The 15,532-nt window shown below is 40.8% G+C and overlaps 1 protein-coding gene across 4 annotated transcripts in view; it reads right to left on the bottom strand.

Annotated features, from left to right (window-relative positions):
* The window catches only part of hdac7a (histone deacetylase 7a), a 121,626-nt gene extending 108,361 nt beyond the window's left edge, over window positions 1-13,265 (bottom strand). For all 4 annotated transcript variants that reach the window (XM_052485209.1, XM_052485211.1, XM_052485210.1 and 1 more), the window contains exon 1: window positions 13,031-13,265. In XM_052485209.1, the coding sequence (XP_052341169.1) occupies window positions 13,031-13,049 (19 nt within the window). In that variant the 5' untranslated portion in view covers window positions 13,050-13,265. The remainder of the gene's footprint in view (window positions 1-13,030) is intronic.
* Between the last annotated feature and the right edge of the window lie 2,267 nt (window positions 13,266-15,532).

Genomic DNA, 15,532 nt, shown 5'->3' with positions numbered 1-15,532 from the left:
TAGCATTTTTCAGATGTCAGTTAATTTGAGAGGAAGAGGCCTCTATGTTAGTTCTATATGTACAGGATGTGGTCAGCTGTGTTCTACATGTGCGTAGTTAACTCCCACCTGCACAATTACACAACCGGACAAGGATTCACTCTCTCACACAGTTTTAAATGTCAAATCACTACACAAAATAAGTCAAAGCTTCCAAAAAGATGCAAGATGAGTACTCTCAAATACATTTCCCAAACCAAGTTCCACGGCAAGATCGTGGGCTTCCAATAAGTTACATTAGAATAGGCAAGATGTACTTTTCTGTATATTCCAAGTCATTTAACTAGATACAGATATTATTTTAGGCCTTTCAGGATCAGACCTGGTAACCTCTGCCCCAGATCACAAGGTGGTCCAGAGAGGATGGAGGCAGACAGGGATGGAGGGAGGAGGAAGCCAGGATGAAGGCAGCCATTGTCTGGGTACCAGGCAAGGCTCAGCTGGGCCCCTGGGACACCAAGCTCCATGCTGTGGCACCATGCGGCACACGGGTTAGAGTAAACACTGAGCGCAGCCTCTAGCCTAAACCTTCAGTACTGGTTATTGTCTCTGAGTAGGCAGGCAGACACACACACACACGCACACTCTAAATAATGTCCCTCAATGAAATACAAGGTCAAATTTAGATTCAGCTAAGATCGTCTTTGTCAGCCCCACTTCTCAGAATGGCAGCAACAGCGCAGTCAACTGTTAGGCTATGTCTTTTTGCTGAAATGTAGTTCCTGATAATGACATGTCTGATGTGTTAATTTAAATAAAAGTCAATCATGTGAGTCGAAAAGGGATAGAAACCATGCTAAAACTGAACAAAAACAACTACACAGAAATCAATGGCACTGGGATCAAAAATATAATAGGTTCTATCTGCAAAAAGATGATCCTGGGATAACTGGCTTCAAAGTTCCGAACCCTCATTGGTTTGAATGGTGTCAGCAATTTGAATTGTGGTATTTAGAGAAATATATAGGTAGAGAACATTGAACAGAACAAGGCTACGTCAATAATTACATTGACAAAAATGCAGATAGAACCTTAACCTCCCGACATACACTACTGGTCCAAAGTTTTAGAACACCTACTCATTCAAGGGTTTTTCTTTATTTTTACTATTTTCTACATTATAGAATAATAGTGAAGACATCAAAACTATGACACAACACATATGGAATCATCATCAAAAAAGTGTTAAATCAAAATATATTTTATATTTGAAATTCTTCAAATAGCCACCCTTTGCCTTGATGAAAGCTTTGCATCATCTGTGGATCTGTTGGGGCAGTATGCAAATTGGAGTGGGTCTAGGGTTTCTGGGATAATTGTGTTGATGTGAGCCATGACCAGCCTTTCAAAGCACTTCATGGCTACAGATGCGAGTGCTACGGGTCGGTAGTCATTTAGGCAGGTTACCTTAGCGTTCTTGGGCACAGGCACTATGGTGGTCTGCTTAAAACATGTTGGTATTACACTCGGACAGGGAGAGGTTGGAAATGTCAGTGAAGACACTTGCCAGTTGGTCAGCGCATGCTCACAGTATACGTCCTGGTAATCTGTCTGGCCCTGCGGCCTTGAGAATGTTGACCTGTTTAAAGGTCTTACTCACATCGGCTGCGGAGACCGTGATCACACAGTCTCCCGGAACAGCTGGTGCTCTCATGCATATTTCAGTGCCATTTGCCTCGAAGCGAGCATAGAAGTAGTTTAGATCGTCTGGTAGGCTCGTGTCACATGTCAGCTCTCGGCTGTGCTTCCCTTTGTAATCTGTAATGGTTTGCAAGCCCTGCTACATCCGACGAGCATCTGAATCGCACTACACCGGTTCTATCTTAGTCCTGTATTGAAGCTTTTCCTGTTTGATGGGATTTCTTATAAACTTCTGGGTTAAAGTCCTGCTCCTTGAAAGAGGCAGCTCTAGCCTTTAGCTCAGTGTGGATGTTGCCTGTAATCCATGGCTTCTGGTTGGGGTACGTACAGTCGCTGTGGGGACGTCGTCATTGATGCACTTATTGATGAAGTCAATGACTGATGTGGTGTACTCCTCAAAGCCATCGGAGGAATCCCGGAATATATTCCAGTCTGTGCAAAACAGTCTTGTAGCTTAGCATTTGCTTCATCTGACCACTTTTTTATTGATCCAGTTAATTTTAGCTTGTAAGCAGGAATCAGGAGGATATAATTATGGTCAAATTTGCCAAATGGAGGGTGAGGGAAAGCTTTGTATGCGTCTCTGTGTGTGGAGTAAAGGTGGTCTAGAGTTTTTTTCCCCCTCTGGTTGCACATTTACATGCTGATAGAAATTTGGTAAAACGGATTTAAGTTTCTCTACATTAAAGTCTCCGGCTACTAGGAGCGCCGCCTCTGGGTGAGCATTTTCTTATGGCAGAATACAACTCATTCAGTGCTGTCTTAGTGCCAGCCTCTGACTGTGGTGGTATATAAACAGCTACGACAAAGACAGATAAACTCTCTAAGTAGATAGTGTGGTCTACAGCTTATCAGGAGATACTCTATCTCAGGCGAGCAATAGCTCGAGACTTCCTTAGATATCGTGCACCAGCTGTTATTTACAAAAATACATAGACCGCCACCCCTTCTCTCACCAGACGTCGCTGTTCAACCTGCCGGTACAGCGTATAATAGTGTTGTCGTTCAGCCACGACTCCGTGAAGCATAAGATATTGCCATTTCGAATGTCCCGTTGGTAGTTTAATCTTGCCCGTAAGTCATCTATTTTATTCTCCAAAGATTGCATGTTAGCTAGCAGAATGGAAGGAAGTGGGGGTTTATTCGATCGCCTAGGAATTCTCGGAAGGCAGCCTGCCCTTTGGCCCCTTTTCTCCACCTCCTCTCGTTCCCGAGAAAGCAGTATATCGTTCACGTCGGGCACGTTAAAGGAAAAAAGGATTCTGCCAGTCCATGGTTAGTAATCGCAGTCGTGATGTCCAGAAGTTATTTTCGGTCATAAAAGACGGTAACGGCAACATTATGTACAAAATACGTTTTAAAAAAATCAGTTACAAAAAATGTAAATAAACAAACAAAAAAACAATCGGTTGGGGACACGTAAAACCTCTGCCTTCTTCTCCAGCGCCATTATCACTTGAGAGCCAGTTTCATCATAGCGCTCGATGATTTTTAATACTGCACTTGAAGAAACCTTTTTTTCCAAATTGACTGACCTTCATGTCTTAAAGTAATGATGGACTGTTTCTCTTTGCTTATTTGAGCTGTTCTTGCCATAATATGGACTTGGTCTTTTACCAAATAGGGCTATCTTCTGTATATCCCACTACCTTGTCACAACACAACTGATTGGCTCAAACGCATTAAGAAGGAAATAAATTCCACAAATTCACTTTTAACAAGGGACACCTGTTAATTGAAATGCTTCCAGGTGACTACCTTGAAAGAAAGCCAAGAGTGTGAAAAGCTGTCAAGGCAAAGGGCAGCTATTTGAAGAATCTCAAATATAAAATATATTTTTATTTGTTTAACACTTTTTTTGGTTACTATATGATTCCATATGTGTTATTTCACAGTTTTGATCTCTTCACTATTACTCTACAATGTAGAAAATAGTAAAAATAAAGAAAAACCCTTGAATGAGTAGGTGTTCTCAAACTTTTGACCGGTAGTGTGCCTTCATACACATACAGTATACAGAAGTGTATGTCAGCGTTCAGTCAGTCAGGCACACACAACACAAGCACAGTGTGTCTTTGTCATTGTGACCTTTAGTGAAACCTCTTGGCCCTTGAATGCCAGCCAGCCTGCAAACCCGGTCATATGAAACAACTATATCCGATTACATCTCTCTCTGCCTGCCCTGGCCTCAATACATCTACTCTACACTCTTGTCTCCAACACACAGAAACACACGCACACACTCATTTACAAACAGGGACTTTTAGTTTTTCTGATGTCTAGTACAATGTCTGATCAAGATGACCAGGGAAGGGGTAGCATAGCTATAAAGCCATCCATTTAGGAAGTTTAATCCGATTCGATGTGGCATTCAGCTACCGGGAGACCAGAGGTTGCCAACAGTGGTGGTTGTTGTTTAGTGTAAAATGTCAGGCCGACAGCCTGAGCTTACCACAACTCATGTAACACCCTGCCTCTCAACTGATCTTTACACACACAATTTAACATTATGTTGTATAAATGATGCCTTATAGGCCTACTCCATCACCACTGAACAAATGATCAAGATAAGAGATATCCACACTAATTCAGCGTCTAAGTGTATATGGTTTAACAAATAATACAGATGTTGTTTTCTCACTATCTAAATATAGGCATGGTTGTGAATGGGTTTCTTCCTGAATAGAGATTTTTAGAATTTACATTTGTGAATTTTCATCTATATTTGTGTGAAATATGTTTTCCTGCCGTGAATCACTTCTGTTCTGTGTTTAAATGAGAATCACTTCTGTTCTGTGTTTAAATGAGAATCACTTCTGTTCTGTGTTTAAATGAGAATCACTTCTGTTCTGTGTTTAAATGAGAATCACTTCTGTTCTGTGTTTAAATGAGAATCACTTCTGTTCTGTGTTTAAATGAGAATCACTTCTGTTCTGTGTTTAAATGAGAATCACTTCTGTTCTGTGTTTAAATGAGAATCACTTCTGTTATGTGCTTAAAAGAGAATCACTTCTGTTCTGTGCTTAAAAGAGAATCACTTCTGTTCTGTGCTTAAAAGAGAATCACTTCTGTTCTGTGCTTAAAAGAGAATCACTTCTGTTCTGTGCTTAAAAGAGAATCACTTCTGTTCTGTGCTTAAAAGAGAATCACTTCTGTTCTGTGCTTAAAAGAGAATCACTTCTGTTCTGTGCTTAAAAGAGAATCACTTCTGTTCTGTGCTTAAAAGAGAATCACTTCTGTTCTGTGCTTAAAAGAGAATCACTTCTGTTCTGTGCTTAAAAGAGAATCACTTCTGTTCTGTGCTTAAAAGAGAATCACTTCTGTTCTGTGCTTAAAAGAGAATCACTTCTGTTCTGTGCTTAAAAGAGAATCACTTCTGTTCTGTGCTTAAAAGAGAATCACTTCTGTTCTGTGCTTAAAAGAGAATCACTTCTGTTCTGTGCTTAAAAGAGAATCACTTCTGTTCTGTGTTTAAAAGATAATCACTTCTGTTCTGTGCTTAAAAGAGAATCACTTCTGTTCTGTGCTTAAAAGAGAATCACTTCTGTTCTGTGCTTAAAAGAGAATCACTTCTGTTCTGTGCTTAAAAGAGAAATCACTTCTGTTCTGTGCTTAAAAGAGAATCACTTCTGTTCTGTGCTTAAAAGAGAATCACTTCTGTTCTGTGCTTAAAAGAGAATCACTTCTGTTCTGTGCTTAAAAGAGAATCACTTCTGTTCTGTGCTTAAAAGATAATCACTTCTGTTCTGTGCTTAAAAGAGAATCACTTTTGTTCTGTGCTTAAAAGAGAATCACTTCTGTTCTGTGTTTAAAAGAGAATCACTTCTGTTCTGTGCTTAAAAGAGAATCACTTCTGTTCTGTGCTTAAAAGAGAATCACTTCTGTTCTGTGTTTAAAAGATAATCACTTCTGTTCTGTGCTTAAAAGAGAATCACTTCTGTTCTGTGCTTAAAAGAGAATCACTTCTGTTCTGTGCTTAAAAGAGAATCACTTCTGTTCTGTGCTTAAAAGAGAATCACTTCTGTTCTGTGCTTAAAAGAGAATCACTTCTGTTCTGTGCTTAAAAGAGAATCACTTCTGTTCTGTGCTTAAAAGAGAATCACTTCTGTTCTGTGCTTAAAAGAGAATCACTTCTGTTCTGTGCTTAAAAGATAATCACTTCTGTTCTGTGCTTAAAAGAGAATCACTTTTGTTCTGTGCTTAAAAGAGAATCACTTCTGTTCTGTGTTTAAAAGAGAATCACTTCTGTTCTGTGCTTAAAAGAGAATCACTTCTGTTCTGTGCTTAAAAGAGAATCACTTTTGTTCTGTGCTTAAAAGAGAATCACTTCTGTTCTGTGTTTAAAAGAGAATCACTTCTGTTCTGTGCTTAAAAGAGAATCACTTCTGTTCTGTGCTTAAAAGAGAATCACTTCTGTTCTGTGTTTAAAAGATAATCACTTCTGTTCTGTGCTTAAAAGAGAATCACTTCTGTTCTGTGCTTAAAAGAGAATAACTTCTGTTCTGTGCTTAAAAGAGAATCACTTCTGTTCTGTGCTTAAAAGAGAATCACTTCTGTTCTGTGCTTAAAAGAGAATCACTTCTGTTCTGTGCTTAAAAGAGAATCACTTCTGTTCTGTGCTTAAAAGAGAATCACTTCTGTTCTGTGCTTAAAAGAGAATCACTTCTGTTCTGTGCTTAAAAGATAATCACTTCTGTTCTGTGCTTAAAAGAGAATCACTTTTGTTCTGTGCTTAAAAGAGAATCACTTCTGTTCTGTGTTTAAAAGAGAATCACTTCTGTTCTGTGCTTAAAAGAGAATCACTTCTGTTCTGTGCTTAAAAGAGAATCACTTCTGTTCTGTGTTTAAAAGATAATCACTTCTGTTCTGTGCTTAAAAGAGAATCACTTCTGTTCTGTGCTTAAAAGAGAATAACTTCTGTTCTGTGCTTAAAAGAGAATCACTTCTGTTCTGTGCTTAAAAGAGAATCACTTCTGTTCTGTGCTTAAAAGAGAATCACTTCTGTTCTGTGCTTAAAAGAGAATCACTTCTGTTCTGTGCTTAAAAGAGAATCACTTCTGTTCTGTGCTTAAAAGAGAATCACTTCTGTTCTGTGCTTAAAAGAGAATAACTTCTGTTCTGTGCTTAAAAGAGAATCACTTCTGTTCTGTGCTTAAAAGAGAATCACTTCTGTTCTGTGCTTAAAAGAGAATCACTTCTGTTCTGTGTTTAAAAGATAATCACTTCTGTTCTGTGTTTAAAAGATAATCACTTCTGTTCTGTGCTTAAAAGAGAATCACTTCTGTTCTGTGCTTAAAAGAGAATAACTTCTGTTCTGTGCTTAAAAGAGAATCACTTCTGTTCTGTGCTTAAAAGAGAATCACTTCTGTTCTGTGCTTAAAAGAGAATCACTTCTGTTCTGTGCTTAAAAGAGAATCACTTTTGTTCTGTGCTTAAAAGAGAATCACTTCTGTTCTGTGCTTAAAAGAGAACCACTTCTGTTCTGTGCTTAAAAGAGAATCACTTCTGTTCTGTGCTTAAAAGATAATCACTTCTGTTCTGTGCTTAAAAGAGAATCACTTTTGTTCTGTGCTTAAAAGATAATCACTTCTGTTCTGTGTTTAAAAGAGAATCACTTCTGTTCTGTGCTTAAAAGAGAATCACTTCTGTTCTGTGCTTAAAAGAGAATCACTTCTGTTCTGTGCTTAAAAGAGAATCACTTCTGTTCTGTGCTTAAAAGAGAATCACTTTTGTTCTGTGCTTAAAAGAGAATCACTTCTGTTCTGTGTTTAAAAGAGAATCACTTCTGTTCTGTGCTTAAAAGAGAATCACTTCTGTTCTGTGCTTAAAAGAGAATCACTTCTGTTCTGTGTTTAAAAGATAATCACTTCTGTTCTGTGCTTAAAAGAGAATCACTTCTGTTCTGTGCTTAAAAGAGAATAACTTCTGTTCTGTGCTTAAAAGAGAATCACTTCTGTTCTGTGCTTAAAAGAGAATAACTTCTGTTCTGTGCTTAAAAGAGAATCACTTCTGTTCTGTGCTTAAAAGAGAATCACTTCTGTTCTGTGCTTAAAAGAGAATCACTTCTGTTCTGTGCTTAAAAGAGAATCACTTCTGTTCTGTGCTTAAAAGAGAATAACTTCTGTTCTGTGCTTAAAAGAGAATCACTTCTGTTCTGTGCTTAAAAGAGAATCACTTCTGTTCTGTGCTTAAAAGAGAATCACTTCTGTTCTGTGTTTAAAAGATAATCACTTCTGTTCTGTGTTTAAAAGATAATCACTTCTGTTCTGTGCTTAAAAGAGAATCACTTCTGTTCTGTGCTTAAAAGAGAATAACTTCTGTTCTGTGCTTAAAAGAGAATCACTTCTGTTCTGTGCTTAAAAGAGAATCACTTCTGTTCGGTGCTTAAAAGAGAATCACTTCTGTTCTGTGCTTAAAAGAGAATCACTTTTGTTCTGTGCTTAAAAGATAATCACTTCTGTTCTGTGTTTAAAAGAGAATCACTTCTGTTCTGTGCTTAAAAGAGAATCACTTCTGTTCTGTGCTTAAAAGAGAATCACTTCTGTTCTGTGCTTAAAAGAGAATCACTTCTGTTCTGTGCTTAAAAGAGAATCACTTCTGTTCTGTGTTTAAAAGAGAATCACTTCTGTTCTGTGTTTAAAAGAGAATCACTTCTGTTCTGTGTTTAAAAGAGAATCACTTCTGTTCTGTGCTTAAAAGAGAATCACTTCTGTTCTGTGCTTAAAAGAGAATCACTTCTGTTCTGTGTTTAAAAGAGAATCACTTCTGTTCTGTGCTTAAAAGAGAATCACTTCTGTTCTGTGTTTAAAAGAGAATCACTTCTGTTCTGTGTTTAAAAGAGAATCACTTCTGTTCTGTGTTTAAAAGAGAATCACTTCTGTTCTGTGTTTAAAAGAGAATCACTTCTGTTCTGTGTTTAAAAGTCCTCCTAAAGCAGCAAGTTGGTAATTACAAGCATTTTAATTCAATATAGAAACAGATGTAACTACATTAGAGTTCTGTGGACCAGCTGTTTAGATTCATGAGGCTGTTTAGATCAAGGCACTGTTGGGCTTTATGTTAGCTACATGTGTGGACAGTATGCATTTGTGTGCTTGTGAAAATTCAGCACTCTGCATTTACTTGAATGTATATAAATGAGATCATTTTAAATCTGTGGAGTATGACTCATAGTTCACCAATATAAAACACAATACACAATGGTGTGAATAGTATCAGTAGTGTAGTGACTTTATGCAGAAATCCTCCTGGTAAATATCCTTGAACAGAAACACTAGCCCGTGGGAGAGTGAAACAGAGAAATATACACTTACAAAACATTAAGGACACCTTCCTAAGATTGAGTTGCACCTGGTCAGTCATGTCAAGGAAAGAGCAGATATCCTTAATGTTTTGTACACTCAGTGTATGTCAATTGATAGGCTTCTACTTTGTTACTGCAGTGTGAGAGAAAAAAACTAAAAGCTGGAAAGGGAGAGGAGGGAGTAGTGCGTCTGCTGTGAGGTCCCAGTGGCCAGCAGGTCCTTCTCTTTAAGAAGCCAGCAGGAATGTGATGAATATTGGATAAGGAGTTATGGAAGCAGTCATACAGTTATAACACTAAGAGTATTTTGAGAGCGAGAGAGAAGGGACTTTTTGCAGGACAGTTTTTTTTGAGAATGAGATCAGTGGAAGTTTAGAGAAGGGTGGAGTCGCATGTCTGTGTGTACTGTGTGTGTGTGTGTGTGTTTGAAAGAGGTTGACAGAAATTGGATAACAGGGTGTGCTAGCTTTGTAAAAGCAGGGAGCAGCAGTGAGGGAGGGTGTGGTCTGGGTTTACAGTACAGGATTGTGAGTCATTCCACATCTACACCAAGCCAATATTCCAATGCTGCTGCAAGACTAAAGCACATTCTGTACAACAGTAAAGCCTGAAAAATAATCTCAACTCTCTGACAAGCACTTAGCACCTTGGTGGAAATCACGTTACAAGTTTTATATTATTATTATTATATTATTAAATGAGAAAAGTGCTCAGTCGGTTAAGAATAGGCAATTTTTGGGGGTCTTCTTTGGTTTTATGATAAAACAAATATAATACTCTCCTCTTAACCCTGTGTGTGGTTCTGCACAATATGGTAAAACTACTGTGCACACTGTTTGTAGTAAAACGATGCACTCTGTTCTCTGTTATATGGCTACATGAAGAAACAGTCGAACTGGAACCAGTTTGGTATAATCCTGTCACCGAGGCAAAGTTCCATCAGGTTTATTTACAGTAGTATCCCTTCATCTTACAGTACAGAAACCAAAACATCCCTGTACACATACATTACTAACTGTAGTGGACACCAATTAGGAGCATGATGGTGAGCATACTGTATGTCAGTTGGCCCTCGCTTATCTGTCACACGTACATCTACTTTATACACAGATACTTCATACACACAAATTCACAGGGACACGCATAAACACATTTTCCATGTTTTTTAGTGTCCATTCATTCACTAACGTGGTGGGCGGGTGTGTGAGAGCGAGCGTCTGAAACATACGGCTGTGTCAGAGGCCCAACTGGAACGTCTCGGTTACAGCAGCTCATCCTCGACATTATCAGCAGCTCTGTTCACACTCAGTACCCCACCAGCAGCCCACGCGGCGGTCTCTCTAGAATAGTTATCAACCTCAACTGTTGTCATGAAAAAAAAAAAGTAAAGCAAAGTAAATCTCCTACTCAAATGGAACTTGACACTGATTTCATGCATTTGTTTTTGTAGACAATATCAATATGGTACGAGAAAACAAAATAGCCCAGGGGGAATCCCAGAGGGGCACCACAATATCTGTAACGACATTCAGAATGAGATTTCATATCGCAACAATAACAAGACAAAGGAGGTGAGTGTTGGAAACGGAAATCCAAAAACAGCCTGTCACTCTCTCTCCTGTTGTCTTTCCTTTGTCTCTCTTTGCATCGGTTACTTGTATGATGCCAAGGAAACGGTTGCCTATCTTGTCCTTGTATGTGATAACTGTATGTACCTAGAATTATATAAAATGTCACACGAGTACTAAGTTAAAATACTTTCTGAATGTAAAGATCAAAACTGTTTGTTATGAGGCCTGAAGTTCAGCATCTGTAGTTACACTCTATCACCAGAGGGGGGCAGGCAGTCAGGTAGGAAATCACTCCACTGTTTTATCTGTCTCCTCTGGACCATTTGCTGCCCTGTGGCTTCATCTTCTCCATGACCCCTCTAACTCCACCTCATTACTCTCAACCCCTTCATCTGAATCACCTCTTCACTTAAAGACTTCATGTGGACTCCACAGGGATAAGAACATCTCTGGAATACCAAACGCAACAAAACAACAGGTTGGCTATAATTTCCCAACTTCCATATTGATTCACTAGGCACAAATCAGGCCTACCATTGTCTATCGTCCAACATCAAATACACCAAACAAGTTTGCCATAGATACACAACCCTTGGATGGCAACGTGCAAACTTTCCGTGTCGCTCCATGTGTTTTGAGACGTGAGTGACATTTTACACCAGACCAATACCCATCCTGCCCCCTGCCTTCACTCTCAGCTTTGACTCCAAGCTCCAACACAGCCCTCCGTGCCTGGGAATAGAGGGGAGAGAGAACCATATCCTGACAGGATATCCTGCTCTGAACTCCTGCTCCTGGGCTCCATGTGACCCCTTAACCCTTCCTGACCTACAGCTATAGACACAGCTCAGACCCAGCACACGCAGCCACTGTGCACCCTCCACACCACTATGCTACCTCCAGTCTGAAAGAGGTGTTACTCGGTAGGGCATTAAATCACAGCCACTCTGATCAAAATAATTGTGTGTGGGTGAGTGTGCTTGCCTATCCATGTGTGTTGCGAGCTGTTCACATGCTGAGAGTGGAAGAGGGTTCCCAGTGGACGCAGCACAGGGTTGCCCAGAGACTGGAGTGGAAATCAACACTTCCTGCCAGGACAGGAAGGGCTACTGCTGTTGCCCCTTATCACTGACTACACAGGCTGCCCTCCCAGCAGGGAGGAAGAGATGAGTGACAGACAGCGACAGTCAGATTGAGGGAGAAGACAAAGGCTAGAAAGCATTCTTTGAGATTGTCTGTTTGTACAGTATATGAACGTAAAACAAATCTGCATGCGGTTCATTGTGATCGATTTTGAGTTTGTAGTGACAAGGTGGTTAAATACTGTATGTATCGCCATAACAAACCCCTGGTGTTATTGTGATAACATGCAGGACACCGTCAGCGGCTACGCATCGACTTCTCCCAGCCTACGCATAGTCAAGTTAACTCTGCTACTCCTCCAACAGTTGTGTATGCAAAGGGAAACAGTGTTTGGGAGCAGGGTGAGGAAGGTCTCAGCAATCAGCACTTAGGATTGTCCCAGATGAACACAAGCCACTCCCTCCCTTTCAGAAAAGCCCATGGCAGAGGCCAGAGCACCCTCCTCTCCGGTTCCTAAGTAAACTAAGGGGATTAAGTGACATCAACAGAATAACCAAAAACAAATTCCCTCTGCCTTTAGCAGGTCCTCTCTTTGACAATTTCTCTGCCCTCTTAAAGTTAACACTCCACAAATGCGGGGTGACTCACTAGTGCGGGTGGGTCTGTTTCCAATTTTCTCACCCCTCTGCCCAAAAAAGAAAACGTTATTCCAAAAACAACAAAACACGCAACAAAAAAAGCCACACTTAAATGTTCCACTCTATTAAAGACACAGGCCAAATTAAAGCAGCTCCATCTTGTGGCTCCGCAAACGCTTCTCATTGTTTTCCTTCCTTTCTTTGAGGGAGCGTGGGAGCACACTCAGAGCAGAGGAGAAACCTGTGCTGAAAACCACAGGAGGAAGCCGGTAACATGAGCAGGGGGATGCATAATGAGCCGGGGGAGAAGAGAAGAGAGGGAAAGAAGCCAGGGAAAGGGCGAGAATTATAGAGTGAGAGAGCACTTTTACTGGGTACTAAGTTCATATCTAAAGCACAAACTTTAAAAAACGAAACTTTACATAGAACAAAGTTATTACACCAGTGACTTGTTATATTAACAGCCAGTTAAATAAGGCATTTCTACATAGAGACTTTCTCCTTCCACAACCGTGGGGGGAAAAAAGGTGCTATCTAGAACCTTAAAGGGTTCTTCGGCTGTCCCCATAGGAGAAGAACCTTTGAAGAACCTTTTTTTGGTTGCAGGTAGAACCCTTTTGTGTTCCATATAGAACCCTTTCCACAGAGGATTCTACATGGAATCCAAAAAGGAGGACAGCCGAAGAACCCTTTTGCAATCCTTTTTTCCCAGTGCATACTATCACAGTTAGAGTAGAGCTGAAGCAGGCTCTTACCAGCTCGTAGGGTGAACATCCAGTTCGGTTAGCGTCAGGGTGTCTCTACGCCATATCCAGTCCACAGCATGCAGGTCAGCTCCCTCTATCCAGGCTAGCAGGGAGAAAGTGAGGGGCGGGAACAAAAGGCACAGAGGGAGAGAGTGAGGAAGTGGGAGAAAGAGATGAACCACTCTGAGCTGACTAGTGGACTCTCACACACAGTCACACGTATGCCCAGCCTGTACGCAGTTGCCCCCCTCCCTTATTGCTGACTCTGGGGCAGCGTATGTCAGAGTTGCCTCAGAAGCTGAAGCGGATAGTAGAGGAAGAGAAAGAGAGGATTAGAGTGTGGGTAGCGATGTGTGTAGCGGTGTGTGTGTGTGTGTGTGTGAGTGAGTGAGAGAGCGGAGCTGCGGCGAGGGGGGTTAAGGTAGGAGGGACCTGCACTGTTCGGAGAGGGCCGGAGGCAGTCTACTAAAGACAATGGCAGGAAACACTATATCAGGAGGCAACACACAGATGCAAAAATCATTTAAAAGGGAAAAAAGAATGACATCCACATGGGAAACAAACTATGCCTCGACTGCAAACAATGATATACAAAACAACAATGGTAAAGATAAGAGATGTTTAGCCCTGCTGTTTGTCCTACTGTATACCAACATCACTGTTTCACTGCTAGGAATGCACACACACAAATCATATCTTGTGATAACAGTAGCTCCCCCAGTACTCCCTGTTTAGCCTTTGCTGCTGGGCCACAACAGGCAGTAGTCTTTCCCCAGTCTGACTGCACACACAAGGGGATGGATTTCACCCTAATTCAATTTCTTCTCCAGGGGGAAAGGTGAACCAGGGGGACATGGATTAACGTGTCTCTTGTGGCACTGCCCGTCTCACACTGTGGAGAGCTGATAGTAGAGGGGATGATTAGCTAATTGTTAGTAAACTGTTGACTGGGTCAGTTTGACTAATTAGTCTGCAGTCTTGTGGATCAAACTAGAGAGCAGAGTTCCATGAACAAAAACAGTCCAAGCCCTTCACATTCATTACTGTAATACGACATGATAAATTGGCTGCAGGTTATGAAGACTGTTCAAGCCAGATGAATTTCATTCTGGAAAAATAAAACAATGCTGTGCGTCACTGTCGGCAGAGCAGCGTGGCAAACACAGTGAACGTGTTTATCATTAACAAGACTAAATACATGGCTGAGGTCCTACTAGAGTGGATACGTAACATGCACACTCACAAACACCTACAGATGTGGATGTGTGATGTTTGCAGTGATTGATCTGTGTCCTCTCCCCTCTGTTTAGTTTACCAAGCTCTCTGCTAAGCCTTAAATCTAACGCTGCTCTCCAACTGACAGGAGAGAGGAGGCACTAAGTCTAGACTCCCTGTAGCCCTGCTTACAATGTACACCGCTTTGAAAGAGATGTGGAATGAATGTACATGATCTTCTTACGCAATGTTTACTTCCAAAAATTGGAACCATGCAACCGTGTGGTTGATGGAGAATGTACAGTATTTGAAAAATAACTTAATCTTTGAATCTGAGTGTAGGGGATATAATGTGAAAATATTATTTTCTGAATCTAGATTTCATGATACTGTAGATCTGTCTGTTAGAGAACATGGTGTGGAATATATATCTTTCTAGTCTAGGTGGATGTTGACTCGATGCTAAAGGCCACAGTTAAATGAGTGTAGAAGTAGAAAGGCACTAAGGATAGGTACTGATCTCAGTCAGACTGGGGGGGTCTGTGGAGCGGACCCCATACACTTTTAGGGGAAAAAAAGGTGCTATCCAGAACCTAAAAGGGTTCATCGGTTGTCCCCATAGGAGAACCCTTTGAAGAACCCTTTTGAGTACCATGTAGAACCGTTTACACAGAGGGTTCGATATGGAACCAAAAAGGGTTCTCCTGTGGGGACAACTAAAGAACCCTTTTGAGTACCATGTAGAACTGTTTACACAGAGGGTTTGATATGGAACCAAAAAGGGTTCTCCTATGGGGACAACTAAAGAACCCTTTTGAGTACCATTTAGAACCGTTTACACAGAGGGTTCGATATGGAACCGAAAAGGGTTCTCCTATGGGGACAACTAAAGAACCCTTTTGAGTACCATGTAGAACCGTTTACACAGAGGGTTCGATATGGAACCGAAAAGGGTTCTCCTATGGGGACAACTAAAGAACCCTTTTGAGTACCATGTAGAACCGTTTACACAGAGGGTTCGATATGGAACCAAAAAGGGTTCTCCTATGGGGACAACTAAAGAACCCTTTTGAGTACCATGTAGAACCGTTTACACAGAGGGTTCGATATGGAACCGAAAAGGGTTCTCCTATGGGGACAACTAAAGAACCCTTTTGAGTACCATGTAGAACCGTTTACACAGAGGGTTCGATATGGAACCGAAAAGGGTTCTCCTATGGGGACAACTAAAGAACGAACCCTTTTGAGTACCATGTAGAACCGTTTACACAGAGGGTTCGATATGGAACCGAAAAG

Source organism: Oncorhynchus keta, chromosome 28 (genome assembly GCF_023373465.1).
Source record: "Oncorhynchus keta strain PuntledgeMale-10-30-2019 chromosome 28, Oket_V2, whole genome shotgun sequence".
NCBI lineage: Eukaryota > Metazoa > Chordata > Actinopteri > Salmoniformes > Salmonidae > Oncorhynchus > Oncorhynchus keta.
The sequence above is the reverse complement of the archived record's forward strand: the minus strand, read 5'-3'. Positions and strand labels throughout refer to the sequence as shown.